Source organism: Hemibagrus wyckioides, linkage group LG24, assembly GCF_019097595.1.
Source record: "Hemibagrus wyckioides isolate EC202008001 linkage group LG24, SWU_Hwy_1.0, whole genome shotgun sequence".
NCBI lineage: Eukaryota > Metazoa > Chordata > Actinopteri > Siluriformes > Bagridae > Hemibagrus > Hemibagrus wyckioides.
This window is the reverse complement of record NC_080733.1, coordinates 6,455,307-6,472,455: the sequence shown is the minus strand read 5'-3', so window position 1 is coordinate 6,472,455 and position 17,149 is coordinate 6,455,307. Positions and strand designations below refer to the sequence as shown.

General features: G+C 40.2%; 1 protein-coding gene across 2 annotated transcripts in view; it reads right to left on the bottom strand.

The window, feature by feature from the left end:
• The window catches only part of nup153 (nucleoporin 153), a 17,625-nt gene extending 593 nt beyond the window's left edge, over window positions 1-17,032 (bottom strand). The window contains exons 1-22 of one of the 2 annotated variants that reach the window (XM_058377844.1): window positions 16,873-17,032; window positions 11,339-11,552; window positions 10,941-11,219; window positions 10,650-10,783; window positions 9,837-9,965; window positions 9,430-9,546; window positions 9,228-9,272; window positions 9,093-9,146; window positions 8,466-8,606; window positions 8,236-8,288; window positions 7,014-7,134; window positions 6,771-6,923; window positions 6,466-6,564; window positions 6,291-6,372; window positions 6,116-6,214; window positions 5,207-5,812; window positions 4,608-4,817; window positions 2,623-3,744; window positions 2,206-2,541; window positions 1,835-2,086; window positions 1,525-1,708; window positions 1-651 (exon numbers count right to left, since the gene is read on the bottom strand). The exon at window positions 1-651 is cut by the window's left edge and continues 593 nt beyond it. In XM_058377844.1, coding sequence (XP_058233827.1) covers window positions 564-651; window positions 1,525-1,708; window positions 1,835-2,086; window positions 2,206-2,541; window positions 2,623-3,744; window positions 4,608-4,817; window positions 5,207-5,812; window positions 6,116-6,214; window positions 6,291-6,372; window positions 6,466-6,564; window positions 6,771-6,923; window positions 7,014-7,134; window positions 8,236-8,288; window positions 8,466-8,606; window positions 9,093-9,146; window positions 9,228-9,272; window positions 9,430-9,546; window positions 9,837-9,965; window positions 10,650-10,783; window positions 10,941-11,219; window positions 11,339-11,552; window positions 16,873-16,950 — 4,596 coding nt within the window. In that variant the 5' untranslated portion in view covers window positions 16,951-17,032 and the 3' untranslated portion in view covers window positions 1-563. The remainder of the gene's footprint in view (window positions 652-1,524; window positions 1,709-1,834; window positions 2,087-2,205; window positions 2,542-2,622; window positions 3,745-4,607; window positions 4,818-5,206; window positions 5,813-6,115; window positions 6,215-6,290; window positions 6,373-6,465; window positions 6,565-6,770; window positions 6,924-7,013; window positions 7,135-8,235; window positions 8,289-8,465; window positions 8,607-9,092; window positions 9,147-9,227; window positions 9,273-9,429; window positions 9,547-9,836; window positions 9,966-10,649; window positions 10,784-10,940; window positions 11,220-11,338; window positions 11,553-16,872) is intronic. The other variant, XM_058377845.1, reaches the window with a different exon arrangement.
• Window positions 17,033-17,149: the final 117 nt, after the last annotated feature.

The following is a 17,149-nucleotide window of genomic DNA, read 5'->3' as shown; positions in this document are numbered from 1 at the left end:
GGTGTAACCCACACCACCACCCAGCCCTTTCCTTAAACACATTCATTTTCCTCCATTTTCCAACCAGCACAATTGAGCATGTACAAAGAAACCACACACACATACAAATCTGCGCACAAAAAAACAAACAAAAAAAAATGCTTCATTCAGGACATAGAAACACTCGCCTCACTGTACATACAGCAACTAGTCCTTGTTTCTGCCATGCGCAGATTTACCTGCAAATCACCCAAGCAAAACCTATTTGTCACTGCCCTAAATTTGTTTTTGCATGGTATGCTTTCCTTACAAAAAGTCATGCGCAAATCCTGCCAACATTGCAGATGCTGAAAATAGATATACCTTTCCTGCACATGGTAAGGTTTTTGCTTGATTGTATTCATTTATTTCGCATTTTTGAGTCTCTGTGAGTTTCAGTCAGAGGGCCAGGGCTCCAGAGTCTACCAATGACCCTTGACTGCAAAACAAACCTCCTGGCAAAAGAGAGCCGTGTGTACCAAGCTCAAAATACTAAGTACTTCAGTGTTTGTTCAAAGGTGAGGCAGCCTGCATCATCTCCAGCTTTACTTCCTACGCCGAACAGCAGTTTTGATCTTGCGGCCAGCGATGTTATGCTGTCCAGTCGGTGCCGGGTTAGAACTCTTTGCTGACCTGAGGAAGAAAAAAAGAAAGAAAGACTTCAGCATGCTCTGCAAAATATAAAAAGCATTACACTCGCTGGTCATTTTAATAGGAAAACCTTTACACCTGCTCATTTATGAAGTTTAAATCAGCCAGGCATGCAGCAGCCCAATGAATAAAAATCATGCAGATACAGTTTAAGAGCTTCAGTTAACGTTCACATCAAACATCAGAATGAAGATGCTGATTTTTAAACACAACAGTCTTTAAAGTTTACATAGAATGATGCAAAAAACAAAAAAACAATGTGTACGGAGGGGCCACAGGTTGAAACGCCTTATTGAAGAGAAACTTCAGAGGACCAATCTGACCACTCTCATCTGCTCGCTCAACACGGCACGTCCACTCACAGAACTGTTCCTCACTGTTTTTTCTTCTTCTCACCATTCTGTGTAAACACTAGACTGTTGTGTATGGAACAGACAAAGGAGCTTGACAGTTTCTGATTTTCTCAAACCACTGATCAAACACTAGTTTTTGTACATGAAGATAAAAAATGTTGTGTACTACGTTATGTATGCCTAAGGTAAATCACGCATTTCCAAAATGTTGCATGTTACTTGAAGGAAATGCAAGCTATTTACATCATTCTAGTTGTTTACAACAGGACAGTGACGCTCCATTAACGTCCTTTAAGTCTTCTCTTATTGCAGTGTAAATATTTTTTGTTTTGGCTCTCATTTTTAAAAGCCTATTATCAAAGCAATAAAATCAATTTTAACACTATAAACTCCATGAGAAATTAAGGTTATATGTATTATAAATTCCTTCAGGAAATTAGCTTAGTAATTATATGCAGTTTCTACTGAGAGAAAATACTCGTTTTAGTTACATTTTTCTTACCCAATATTGAAGGCTGGGGGCTGTGAGAAGCTGAAGCCAGCTCCAGGGGCTGCTGGCTGTGCAGGCATGGCTGGAGTTGATGCAGGACTGGCTGTACCTCCGGATCCTCCTCCAAATGTAAATACACTGCTGTTGTTGCTACCAGACGCACCAAAAGCTGTAGCTCCTCCAAACTGGAAGCCTCCTAAAAACAAAGCCAACATGAAAGAATATCAATTTAGTCAACCCACTAGCTCACTAGGATTTATGTTTAAATACACTGTGTTATATAAAAGAACAGATCTGTACAAGTAAAAATACAGTTCCTCACCTTGCCCAGAAGAGGCAGCAGATGATCCAAAAGCAGGTGTTGAGTTAGGCTGCTGGCCAAACACAGATGGAGCGCTAGGCTTCGTTCCAAAGGCAGGAGTTGCTGATGCTGTGGCTGTGAAAGAGGATGCAGCTGAGCCAAAAGCTGGAACAGTGGACTGCGAGGAGCCGAACGCTGGTGTCTGTCCAGAGCTAAAGCCAGAGGCGGACGTGGTGGCAGTAAACCCAAATGGAGCTGCTGAGGGTGCAGGGGCTGAGGAGGGTGCAAGTACTTTGTTACTCATATGGAGGAGCAAAATTAAATGTGTAGTTTTAAACACGAAAATTATAGATCAAAATGAACACACCATAAGTGTCTGAAACAAAACTAACCTGTAGATGCGGGCGTAGAAGCTGCACCGCCGAAAGAGAAAGGTGATGCATTAGAATTGCTCACAGACCCAAAGACGAATGTCGGTACTGGATTATTAGCAGCCGCGGGTTCTGCTGAGGATGGCTGGGTTTCTTGCTGCTGTCCAAACATGAAGGTCTTGGAAGGTGCATCTGTAGAGGAGCTCTGGCCAAAAACAAAGGTACTGGTTGGAGCAGGGGTGGGGGCCAAGCTTGAACTGCTGGGAGTCACAAAGACGCTTGGTGCAAGACTGGAGGAGGCAGGGGTGGTGGATGAACTGCCCATGAAAGAAAACGCAGGCTTTGTTGCTGTATTATCTGAGTAAAGAGAGAGAAAATTACACTTTTGGTTTATATTCACACACGAAGTAACTGACACTATGACAAACCATCACTCACCTGTTGCATTCTGTCCAAAGCCGAATGTCTGCTTTGTGGTTTCTGTGGGCTCAGCAGGTTTTCCAAATGTAAATGTAGGTTTAGAGAGCTCCTTTGAAGGGTCTGGCTTGCTGAAACTGAAGCCCACAGAGGGTGCAGGTTTGTCAGCCTCCTTGGCTGCACTGAACAGAAATCCGGTGGAGGGTGTTGAGGTATCCTTTTTCTCCTCTGGTTTACCAAACATGAAAGTAGTGGTTGAAGTCTTCTGTTGGGCTCCGTCCACAAATAGTTCAGCTGTGTTGAAAATGGGGGCAGCGTTGGCAGTGGCTGAAGCAGCTTCTGTGGAAGGAAGAGGGTCTTCCTTGTCAGCTTTGGCTTTAGGTGCTGCCAAACTGAATGACAGATTTGACCCCGTTTTCTCTTCAGGTTTTGAGAGCCCAAATGCAAAGCCCCCTGATGCAGTTGTAGCAGTTGCAGTGCTTATGGAGCTAGAGCCAATACTTGCACTGCTTCCTCCAAATTTAAAACCTGCACCAGAATTTTGAGATTCGCTCTTTTTCTCTTCACTTGTTGATTCAGAAGTAGAGGCTGCTCCAAATTTAGGGCCAGAGCCAAAACTTGCGCTACTTCCTCCAAATTTAAAACCAGCACCAGAATTTTGAGGTTCAGTCTTTTTCTCTTCATTTTTTGATTCAGAAGTAGAGGGTGCTCCAAATTTAAAGTCAGAGCCAAAACTTGCACTGCCTCCTCCAAATTTAAAACCAGCACCAGAATTTGGAAGTTCGGTCTTTTTCTCTTCACTTGTTGATTCAGAAGTAGAGGCTGCTCCCAATTTAAAGCCATCTGAGGAACCACCAAACTTGAAACCCTCACTTGAACTTGTTGAGGTGTGTTCCGAGGAAGCTCCTCCGAATTTGAAACCTTGTGAAGAACTATCTGAGGATGAGCCACCAAATTTGAAGCCTGCAGAAGGTGCAGCGGTGTCTGAAGAAGCATTGCCAAATTTAAAGGACACTGTGGAGGTGGAGTTTGAAAAAGTTCCACCGAATTTCAGTTCACCAGAGCCTGAATTTGAAGAATTTGAAGTACCAAATTTGAACGCGGTTGAGGTTGAATTAGTGCTGGATGATGGAGGGCCAATTCCTGAAAGACAAACACTGTAAACATACAATCTTGCCACATGAACATAACCAAAAGGCTAAACTTAAAATGGAATTTTATTTTAAAGCAAGAAAGTGTTTGATGACTACTGGCTCTGGGTTTCCAAGGAACATTTTATAACTCAAACCTGGCCACCTCCTAAAACTAAGTATAAATATATTATGATGAATATATTGGAAATAATAAATTTACAATCTTAGGAACTCTAATTTTATTTTGACATCAGAATGGCTATACATTATTTTTGCATTTTGAATTTCCGTACTCTCTAAGGGCTAGAAAATAGTACATATGAATTCTACTCTTCTTCCTGTCTTTCCAGAGCAGCACAATATTACTTTAGCCATATTTCATGTATACAGTACTTTATAAGCATTCAAATAAATACTGTGTTATGGTTGTATATTGTGATGTAATAATCTCTACACAATATTACAGTGCCACAATATCCAATGACCTTCACTTGCATAACCAGATCTGCCAACCATTATGGATCGTGTGCTGCAATTTAACATTTCATTGATCTGTAATATTAACCTACCAACCCCCCATTAGACAAGTATATTTCAACATTAAATAACAAGATTAATTTAGAACTTTATGGATGCCACTGAGATATTCTAGATAAAAATGGGGAAAAGGGCACTTCTGGATTTAGGCCCAAAAAAGATGACAATTTTGACCTGATGCACACTAATATTTGTAACATTTCATTAGACAGCTAACAATAAAAAAAAAAAAAAAAAAAAAATTATATATATATATATATATATATATATATATATATATATATATATAGAGTAAACATTTATATACACTATAGTAGCACTAACTATTCTCACTACCTTTGGTTTCTACTTTAGCGCCTGGTTTGGCTGATTGGCAGGCCACACACTGCGAGTCCTGAGCCTTGTTCTGAACACAGCAGACATCACACTCCCAACTGCCCTCGGGTTTCTTGAACTGGTCGCCAAATCCCAAAAGAGGAGCACTACTTGCTGGTGTAGATGCAGGAGGCAGGGATGAAGGTGCTTGGGACGAAGGTGCTGCTGCTCCTGTTCATTTCAATACAGACAAAGTGGATAAAGTCAGATAAAGTGGAACTCCACAATGCTAGAGGAACGTATTAAGCAGTCCTAAAGAATTTTTTATCACAGCTCCTTAAATACAGGCTTATATGCTGGCTCAGTGATTTATATATAAGAAATAGACACAACTGTGCAATCTAATACATGTTGGGGTACTAATACTCAGAAGTGGATTTTCAAAAACAAAATTGGTCATTTCACCCAAAAATACTCAAACTAGCAGGAAGTTAACATCCTTTTCTGTTGATATGAGTATATGGATATCACTGTCCCCAGTTCAGCTATATAAAGAGTACAATTCCTTCCCAAAAGCCAAAGAATGTCTCTTGATTATTCATAAAGTGTTTAAAACATACCTGGTTTAGCACTCTGACACGCTACACACGTAACATCCTGTGCTTTGTTTTGAACCATGCATACATCACAATCCCATGACCCCTCTGGCTTCTTAAACTTGTCAGCAAAACTTAGCAGTCCAGATGTTGTGGTGGTGGTGGTGGTTGTGGAATTGGTGGCTGCGGTAGAAGAAGCTGAGGGTGCTGAGGAGACTTCAGAGACAGGAGGCCGAGTCAGGGCAGGTTTTACTCCAGTTCCTGGCTTGGCTGTGTCACACGCTACACATTTAACCACTTCAGGCTTGTTCTTCACCATACATGTGTCACAATCCCAGCCTTCAGCTGGAGGGGCAAACAAAGAGCTATGACTAGCAGCAGGGGCTTTCCCAGGTTTACTGTCTGACTTGGATGAAGAGTCTGTGCTGGGCTGTGGAGCCTGACAGGCCACACACTTTTTGTCTGAAGATTTGTTTTGCAACAGGCAGGTTCCACAGTTCCATGATCCTGCTGCAGGTTTAAACTTCTCCCCAAACCCAGCGAGAGAGGTCAAGGGTGTATGTACAGTTGTGCTGCGTGTCGACTTTGCGGGATCTGTTTCAGAGGAGTTCCGGGCTGGAGAAGCAAATCCTGGGGAGGGGGAGAAGAAACGGCACTTGTAGAAAGCTAATTTCATGAGAATGCATAACACATGATGCTGATTTGTAGGTCAACATTGATATTCTGTGCAACTGTTCACAACTGGCAATGCAATCAGATTCCATGTTAATAAAAATAAATAAATAAATAAAATAAGGTCTGGTTCAAGACACATTTATATGCCAATGCAGTAAACTGTTGTGTCGTGCCTGTGGTTATGACACTCATATACTCAAACACCAAAAACTAGCTATTTAAAAAAAAAAAAAAAAAAAACTAATAAAGTGGTCTTACCAGGTCCCTTAAGGATATCCAGAACACTACCCTGCTTCAAAGCTTTAGCAGGTTTGAAAGGCCCATCAAACTCGTCATTACTTTCACTGACTGTTTTCACTGTGAAACACAAGGGGATACTAAGATTTGTACATCACTGACCTTAAAACATAACTTTCACCAACAAGTCACTTACATGTAGGTATTGCTGGAGTAAGTTTCCCATTTGACATGGAAGTTGTGGTTTTCATAGTAGGTGCACTGAAGGTAAATCCAGGCTGCAGAAAAGGAAAGCCACAGTGTATTGGTTTGTTTACCAGCCTCCCCACGCACACAGAACAAAAAAAGAAAAAGATAAGTTGAAAACTTACTGATGAAGAAAAGGACATTGGACTGGCAGCTGTTGCCTTGACAATAGGCGAAGAAAAGGTAAAAGAGACAGAAACGGGCGTAGACATGGTCGTTGTCCCCTGTATTAATTAAAAACATCATTAGAACACATACACAACTCTGCTAGTACCATATAATCCAAAAGAGACTTTTGGGTCCATTCCATCAATAAATCCAAAAAAGGCACGTTATTCTCTCAATGTGGTTTGTCTTTCAGGTAACTGCATGTTAAATTCAGTTCAGGAAGTTACACCGCAGCTGCGATTAGATGACAGTCAATCCTAACCTTGCTGTCAGCTGCTCGATCAGAGACCAGAGGCTTTGCCATGGTGCTGGGTGTGAGCGTCGAGGCTGGGGGTGGGGATGAGAAACTGAAGGTGGGCAGCTTGAAGTTACTGATTGGCAGAGAAACAGCAGGAAGATCCAGCACTTCAGCAACCTGATCACAAAATAGAAAAAAAAATACTAAAAGTTAAACACAGTTTTAGAACTTTTATTCTTAAGCAGCAAGTTGAATTGAGATGCCAACCTCGTCGTCAGGTCTTTTGGTGGAAGGTCGGATACTCCTCTCTCGCTTCATCTTGCCTCCACCAGCACCTGTGATGCTGGCAGCAGGTGTACTGGACAAGGGGTATGACAGACTGCTTGTGCTGAGGACAACCAAAGGAAAGAAAAATATATAAATAAAAACAAACGTACAGAATATTATACTGTAATTATGAGTGTCAACTTTATGCAATTTCATAACTTTTTGCTTACATCATGAGTGCGAAGTGGATGATATGGCAAAATATCTTTAAGGTCAAGAGGGGACATTAAACTATGCTTTTCTGTCATCACTATTTTGCAAGAAAGAGCAGAGGAGAAACAACAGATAGTATGGAAATAGACTTTTCCTATGGGTGATAATGAAGTTGAGCAAGACAGACAACCACATGGGGTGAATGATATGACAATCTTAAATTTAAATGTCTAGTCTAGGTTTACAGAGAGGTACTGTGAAAAGCCCAGACCCAAATTTCTTGTATGAATTAGACTTTACTCTTTTCACAGCATGCACTCCCTGACACAGGCACATATCATAAGAACAGTCAAGAGTATGTAGCTCTTGGCTTATGTTTCATCCTTGTTTTGCTTGACAACATATCATGGCTGACAACATAGCATCATGGCTGACAACACAAGAAAACCAACACCTATATTCAACATCAGCTGTATGGAACTGCTAACTACAGACACCAGGGTTGTGTGCAAAATATTAAATAGGAGAAGACTGGCAGGATGAGCAAATCTCATGAACCTGTTTAACCACCAGGAAACCACGCTCAAGAGTACACCAAAGCCAAAACACATGAGAAGGGCACCTCAACCAGAAATTGTAAACAAAGGTGTTTGAAAAAGCATCACTGATGAGAAAATTGCTGGGAAGAGATCACTGAAACAGTGACAGTTTATCTGGGTAAAACAACCTTTAAAACAATAAAAATAAAATTATAGTGTTTTATAGCACAAATCCTTGCTTGATTGTTTTTTTTCTGCTTAGAGAATTTTATTTACATTTTGGTGAAGTGGCCTTAATCAAAATTCAATTTAAAATAAAAGAAATTTGATAAGGTACTTTGACCTGAATGGTCAGATATCCTTTTCCTGTAAGGTTATGATTCTAGCTATATTTACATCACCTGGGAAACTCGTTTGATTGCATTTCACCCAATTAACTACAAAAAAAAAACAATACAATCAAGTCTCACCTTGGTGTAGCAGCTGGAATGGCATCTGGGATGTGAGGGGACCGTCTAACAGGCTAAATAAAACGAGAGAGTAAAGAGTCAACATATTTTATGATGAGTTGAAACTTGTCTAGTCCTAAATGTGACTCATAGGATTGTGGGAGTTAGGGTGTGTATTAAACATAATTCATTTCATCAGGCTAAAATATGGTTGTCAACACAGAGCTCTATAACAAATGTTAAGCACTGACCGTCTCCTTGCTCCCCTTCTCCACCACTCTGCTCATAGATCCAGGAGTAAGAGAAGGGCGGAAAGACATAGAGCGGTTTCCAGACACAGCTGCAGCAGCTGGAATCACCAGTTTCTGCACAGGTGGGACAGCCGGCTCCAGCTAGCAAACCGTGGACAATCATGAATCAGAAACTGAAGCAAGTCAGACAAAATCATGCATGCTAAATATTTGCTAACATTCAAGACACATTATGCCAGCTGTGGTTGAGGATAGTGAGCAAGTACATTTGTTTTTCTAATGGCCGGGGCATTAAGAAGCTAACATTTACCCTTCTTTTATCAAAACTCAACACATACAACTTAAAACTTGTCTGTCTCATTTAGTTAACAGTGTTCATACTATTATGGACTACGAACATCTCCGTCAGACATTAAATGGCTTTTAGTTGTAATGGCTGAATAAACTACTGTTGGGAAGCAGCGAGCAGCTGCCACAGCTGTCAGCAACAAGCAGTGTGTTTTGGCCTACATTTGCTGTGTGTTGGGGACACAGACAAAAGCAAAAAAAAAAAAAAAAAAAAAACAGTTTTGCAGCAGCTGGCTAAAGCATCTCACATTTGACAACAGCTAATAAACATTCACTCACCTTTTTCCTCTTAGACTGGAAATTACTAGCATCTAGATCTGTGTGATTCAATGACTAGGGGAAAAAATAGAGATAGAAAAATCAAACAATTTAAGAATTGAGATTATACACCATTATATAAAATGTCTAACTTACTGCTGACAAAGGAGAAGAAACTGTTGAGGGAATTCTTTTCGCATCCTGAAATGAAACAAACAAAGAAAGAAGAGTGCGCTCATATTAATGACATTATGTTTCTGAACAGCTACCACAAATAATAATACATGCACAGCAATAGGAAGTGTGTTATGCAAGTGGATCTCAGCCTTAGGCATTCAGATAGGGTTGAACCACTCACAGCAAGAGGGCTAGACATGCGCTCTAGTGACTGCAGGATGCGTCTGGCTGTGGCGCTGGTCACTCCACAAGGCTGAGCTCCTGCCGGTTTGGCCTTGATCTGTCTCCTCACTGGAGCCTGAGGAACACAAGTGAATCCATTCAGGATATTTCTAATCTGCCAAGGCCAAGTGTTCATTAAAAATAGCAAATTTGAAACAGACATAGTCCAGGAAGGCACTTGAGTGTAGGGTTCACATTTAATTCATTTTACTGCAAATTGCCCAGTGCTAGAAGCTGGCTGAGAGCAAATCACTTGCTTATCCCAGTCAAGGGATCAGCATGACATTAATCTTGCAAGGGTTCTATCTGAATTAACAGACTTACTTCTGCTAGCCAAGTAAAAAAAAAAGATCTCGCTATACTGACCTGATAAGGCGTGCCTGGCCGTGAACGAGCCGTCTTGGCAGCTGAAGCGCCTCCATACGTAGTCTTTCCTGGATAGAAGGGAGAATCTCCCAGCTGACTTGAGTTCAGCACTGAACTGTTCATCACTGACTGAAAAAGCAAAGAGATATGAATACAACATGCAATTGTCTCAACCCCTGTATAGACTGCTAGCAAATCTATGTGGACATATCATCTCTCCCATTCAATACACTGTGCATTAACATAGCTCTTATTATATTATATACCACAATTATTGCCATCCCATTTTGCTGTAATAACCTCATTGCTTCTGATAAAGCTTTCCACTAGATTTTGAAGCTTGGCTGTAGATGTTAAATGCTGAAGGCTTAGCACACAGTTCACCCCAAAGGTGTTCAACTAGGATTGAGGTCAGGCCTCGAGCCACAAGTTTTTCCCCCACAACAACTATGGCAAAGCACATCATTACACATTAGCTTTGGTAAAATTAGTGTTAAATGGTCCATCATTTATATTGAAAACCTGAAAAAGTTATTATTCCTGATCCAATAACACATACCCAAATGGTGTTTAATAGTAACATAAACCCAAACTCAGCATTCGAATAGGGTTAGTACGAACCATTCTACATAATCAATGTGTAAAAAAGGGTTTAGAAAAGATGATTATATTAGAAAGAGATTACATTAGATAGAAGTTTGCAAATTGGACTATGCATAAAAAACTGTCAAAAAAACCACTAAAGTGACAGGACAGGTTGCCTCTTAATATTAAAAAAAATAAAAAAGTTGATGAAAAACGTAGCCCACTTACTGATGACGAAGTGCCGAAGACTGACAGGTTGAAAGCTGGCTTTTTGAGACTAGCATGAGCCGGCTGTGAGCCGGACTGTGTGCGTTCTGCCTCTGGGGACCAGAGGAGTGGAGCAGTCTTTGATGTGGGTACATCTGCAAGAAGATTCAAATGCTATAAAGACAGTCTAGAACTACATCACAGTACTAAACACCAGAGAACCTAATCTGACATACATAATCACTCAAAGCCTCGGTAACATTCTGCATCAGTTGCAAGTTGTTTGTAGGCTTCACCGAGACTCTGCCTTACCTTTATCAGACGCTCGAGATGAGAAGCCACTTGTGGTGGAGATATTGTCATCCTCATGCTGAGAGCTTGAGTCCTTGATCTCCTTCACTAGAGAGAAGCTTGAGCTTACAGCAAAAGGGCTTGCTGGAAAGGGAGCAGTAGATGTGGAAGGCTGGGAGAAGAGTGAGCCCCCAAGTGCTGGGGAGCCATCGAGGGAAGGGAAATGTAGGTGGGAGCGGTTAAGTGGAGGTCTGGAGAGAACGTCCTGGAAATTCAGGGACGCTTTGCTGGTAGAGGGTTCTAGGAGGGACAAGGTGAATAAAATAGCAAAAATACTTAACCACATCCCTGGCAAACATCAGAATCTTTTTATTTAATATTTCTATTTAAATTTATATTAATATGGTGCAGCACCTTACCTGCATTACTGGTGCTGGGTTCTGGAGAGTCGCGTCCATCGGGGAGCGGAGCAGGTTCTTGATTGCCATTGGGAGGAGTAGGTACATTGTTCTGCTCCACCTGCACATGGATCTCTCCTCCTTCAGCTCCCTCACCATTATTGAAGTACTTCTGTAGCCAAGAGGGGACTATGCTCTTCACTGTGTCTGTTACTCGGCTGATCAACCCAGGCTGCTGTGGGAAATAAAGCCTGTCATTTACCACAGCAATAAGCTCCAACAATTACTTATACTCTTAAGATTAGAAGTGTTGTCATGGGGTATAGTGTTTCTAGACTTCAATAACAACAACTCGTATCATTCGGAAAGAAAAAAAAAAACTGACTGGAAATATTTCCAAGCAACGGATCTAGTTAATTTCTGTATTTTATGCTTCTGGTTTATTTTTTTTTGGCCTAAAGGTAACATATAATGTAGGGTATGTAAATGGCCTGAAGATGGCTGTGAGGCAGCGCACACTCACTTCAAAAAAAACTACACATTTCCTGATAACCACATGCTTCACTTAACACCTGCTTATCCATCAAGTGTCTTGCTAGTAACATATCTAGAAAACAAGTGATGTCACCCTACCGGATAACGACCCACATTGCCTACTAAGCACTTAACACACACAGCACCATGTACATGGAAATGAGCGAGCAGCAGTTCTTTATTGAAAGAGGCCACAGAACAGAATCACTAGGACAGCTTTTGAGGCCTTTTGTTCTCATCGGACCAGGATGCACCAGCACTACAACTTTCCTGTTGACCTTGCTGTGACTTTAAAACACATTTGTGTGTATTCAAAAATCCCTTCTGCTCAACTGCTGGTTACAAGAATAAGTCCATATAAATCCAACATTCAATGTCTAGTTCTTGAGAAATCGAGTTTGCAAGAGTCTTGGACAGGTGTATGGACAGACATGGACAACTCAAAAACGTAATGCTTCCTCCTCTGAGCGGCAGAGGAACAACAAGAGACAACTAAAGGTTTTAGTTGATCGTTTTCATTTCACAGTTAAATTAAAACAGCAGTCTCCTAAATCAACTTTGTGTAGGATATTAGAACAGCAAAAGGGAATTCCATTTCAAATGTTATGTTCAGCAAGCACACAGAAGATGTGATGGTCACGTGTCCATTTTGCATTTTCAGGGAACTCTTGTTTTGCTGCTTGATTAGAGGTTTCTACACCTAAAAACATCGAACACAGGGTTCAAATTATATTTTGAAAAGCACAATGCACAATGTAGTAGTACAGCACTGCTTGTACATGTTACAGTGTGTTATATTATCATGGCCAAGTGTGGAGCTACGCAGTAGGTAAATATATAGTAAATCTCTCTTTAAATAAATCATGAGCGACAGATTGAACCTTGCTACCTATTTTATACGGAAAGCTCTTTTTTGCGATCGGCAACACATTAATGGAAAAATGAATTGGCTGATAAATTTGAGCCAGAGAGGTCAAATAACTTGTTTTTAAAACCAATTTTACTCAGTTACTACAAGTCATCATTAGCTTCAGGTATAAATTAGTTGCCGGAAATTACACTGTTTACACACACTTGAGCCCCAGCTGAGAGTTGTGAACTAATTCACATCCTGAAAGCAGTACAGAAGGCGGACAAAACAAACCAACTATCCCATAGTTCCAGTTCCTCTTCCAGTCCACAGGGAAACCCTACTGACAGCATTAAAAAAAAGAGGTAGCTACAGTAATATAAAGATGCATTAGCAAGCTAGCTGAATGTAAAGGAAAGGTTACCCTCAAGCAGGATGCGTCATGGCTGCAGGGTTTGACATTAGAGAGACATTTTTTCATACTGAAGTTAAGTCTAGACTTGGATGTTGAACAATGGCAAGGATCTGCTTCAGTAAAAATTTAGACATGAATGGAATGTCACATCAGCACCTAGGCTTGTGCCATAATTTAACGTCCCTATGGGACATTACACTGCCACAATAGTTAGTGACGTTTACTCTACAAAACACTGCTACAAGTTATCAGTCAAAATAAATAAATAACAAAACAGGAGACGAATCGATCCACGGACAGGTTTCTTCCACAGGTGTTCTGAATTGTCTGATACTCAGATGTACTTTTGGTTTTTGATCAGATGAACAAAATAAAAACCTTGACCCACTTTCTTATTTATTGTTAAATGGAAACATTCTAGCCCTAAAAAGATAAACATAAGCCTTCAAATAACACGATCGAGATAAAATACCTTTCCCTCCCCTGCATGTCCATTGCAAGTAGCCCCTGCTATATATTTAGTTCAGTTCCTGTTGCTGTCTAGCTAGAGGTGAAGAAATTAAACCATTTGCTTACATTTTAAGCAAGAAAAATAAAAATAAATCTATATTACATAAGCCTAGTTCATGCTAGTATCTGCCCTGGTGCATATTTGGCTATAGATACCAAACCTACATGGAATAATTGTGGAAACAAAATAATGCAGGCTTTAGAGTAGATACGTCTTGCTAAAGTGAAACTGCAGAAGTTTGTTTATTATGGTGTTGAGCGTGTAATGCACAAGGCAAATGCAGGGTTTGAACAACTGTGCAAACAAAACTACAGGTGAACCTGCATGTTTAATATGAAGAAGGAAAAAAAAAAAAAAACACCATTCAGACTCGTTTTCCTGAGGAAATCATTAAAAGGTGCAATAGTCAATGTTTCATTTCTCACCAATACAAATAATTTGATAATTATGCAGGAATGATAATCTAGTTCACATCAAACCTCCTTGTCTGATGACTTTCCTATAACAGCACAACATGCATCTCATTCTTCAGGTATCTTTATAATTTACACTAAACTGTATTAATTTATTATTCGTATGTTATGGAGCAGGTCTTTAAGGTTATAAAGTGATGAAAAACTTAATTTCTAACTTCGTTCCTGCTAAAGTGTTTCATTTTTTAAGATATAGGAAGACTACTTTATTTACTGTTATTTAAGTCTGACAAGTGTGTATAGTTCCTATTTTTGTGCAGCTTTGTTTCAGTGTTGCACAATATCTTACACAATACTGTAGCAACACCTCACACAAGTCTACCGAGTGTCCATGAAGTAGCATTAACTAAAACATTGATATGAGACATTTTCACAATACGCTTTTCTGAGATATAGTGAACTGTGATTTTATTCTAAACTGACTGGAGGGATCAGTTGATGTGATGTATCTGCTGTTGATCTGTAATAAATTTTCTCCTTTTCAATGAAACACTTGCTCATTTTTATTTTAAAAAATCTCAAATATAAAAGTGATGTTTATGTATCGAGTATTACAGTATCAAAGTCGCTCTCATTTACGGCAACACTACTGTTATTACTTGCTGCTTGTCTGCAAACAAATTTTGTGAGGCACATCATAGAAACGTCTAGGAATCCTACCTTGTTCTGTGTGTGATCACGTACAAGGAAATTTGAGTTTTTGTACATTTACTTGCTATATTAAACATTTCATGTATAAATTATTTTTATTAAAGAAGTCTTAACCTAAAATTGATAGTCATAGGAATTCCGACTTATATTACATAAACAAGTGGTCCATAGGAATCCCATGAGTTTGTGACAAGAATCTACATCTAAAATATTTTTCTCTTATTTAAAAAAAAATAAAAAAATAAATAATAATAAACATGCTTCAAGTCTGAAATCTAGCAATATTCTTGATATACAGAATTTGTACAGTTCTGGACAGCAGCACGATATAGCCGATTTTAAAGGTAAAAAAAAAAAAGAAAAGAATAAAATTTAGCTCAACTGCATCTGGAACAATTTGTTCTAGTTAATTTAGTATTTAGTCTAGACAGTTTGGACACCAGAGCCATGAAAAGTAAGTAAAAGGAGATGGTTCATTTTAAATGGGAGTAACAGGCTTGAGTGATTTGGAGAGTTGCATCTTAAATTGCACTGAAATTGTTTATTCATAAGTGTGTATAAAACAGTTAAATATTTATTTAAGGGTATTGTAAAAACCCTTTAAAAATAAACACAGTCGTGACAGCTTAGGTAACGGTTAGGTATTTTTTTCAAACACAAACAACCAAATGAGCATGTTTATGTAAATAAATCAAGCTAGTTGCACAGACAATGGCACTTTACATATAACTGACAAGTAATCCCAATGACTTCACCCCTGCAGCACCAACAACCTTTCGGTGTTGTGCTCTACACCAAATACTAATCACTGATCCCTGTTGTTTTTATAACGATCACTGATCGTCCTCGTTTCACATTGGACCAATCATTGATCGGAATTGCTTCACAATGTGACCAATCAATGTGAATATCATGTCACAACAAATACCTGGCTGCTGATGACCAATCACCGATCGATGGTGTTTCACAGCGAACCAACCACTGATCACCAGAGGAATTTAAGGGTTTCTGTCTGCATTCTTGATATTTTTATTTACCCACACAAAAGTTTTATTTCTCCAGGATGACATGCCGTAAGATGACTTCCTTATCCATGAAATCATTTATTTCTACTAGTTTACGCGCAAATCTCCTTCTGACCCTAATTTGTAACTTCATCTGCCAATCAAGACGAATAATTAATATGCAAATATGACGTCATCCATTTTGCACGTGCTTTAGTTAAAATTGAGCCACTTTCCCCTGGGCAGAGCTGGCAGGACGGTGTGGAGCATGCCTTCAGGAGAGAGCACATGTAATGTGTCCATCCATGTATCTGTATACGCGTGTGTGTGTGTTGGAGCTGAAAACACGTTACAATACGCAAACACTCGTCATTTCTCCCATCTCTCTCTCTCTCTCTCTCTCTCGACATATATATAAAAAAAACCGCAGTGAATTGTTGATTTCCTCGATTCCTTCTTGTGCAATGCCTCCTGTTGTCTTATCCCCCAAAGTAAAGACGCGGGAGTGAGACAGCCAGCACAAAGTGCTAACTAGCACGCTAACGCTAACGCTCCGTGTCTGAGCGGCTCAGGTGCCCATGTGTCTGGCCTGGCCGCCTTCCAAACTGGTGCACTAAAGCGGCTAGGCTCAATACACTACCCCGACGGCTAATACCTGAGGTTTTCTACTTAACGTCGGCACTAGACAACTGAACACTCGGACACCCACACTAACAGCCCTGCGTATTTTAATGCGTTTAAACAAAACAATCCGCGAAACTTCAGCGCTAGCATTTAGTGCAGTCCTCTGGTGAACGTGTGCGGAGCAGTTAGCCTAGCTAGCGTACCTAACGTACATATTTCTCTGTCCGAGAGCGTGAAGAGCGTGTATAGTCTCCGAGTGCCACTTCTTTCTGTCCAAATTTATATTTCTACGGAGAGCCTTTTACGAAGTGGTGACAAAGGAGCCGAGGGGTTTACCTGTGAACCAGCTCACTAATGATCCGAGCAGCTCAGGCCGCAAAAAGAAAGAGTAGGCCGCAAAATGTCTTCGGCGAGAATACAAACAAAAACATTCCAAGTTTAAGACAACTCCGAACAACTTAAATGTGGCCAGGATACGTGGCTTTTTAATTACCTGTTTGCCCTTGCCATAAGGTTTAGAAACGATGTGATATCGTCTTGTTCTGATTTTCCCTCCTCCTGTGGCCGCCATGGCTAAAGCACACACTGAATATTACTTCACTGCGCCGGAGAGCGCTCTCCTCCTGTCAACAGCTCAAAGCAAAAAACCTCCAATATACCGTCAACCATTGCGCCAGGAAAAGAGGAATTGGAGCATCATGGGAAACCGAGTTCTTGTGTGAAAACACACAAAAAAAAACAGGAATTTATAACATTAACAAGTCAACATC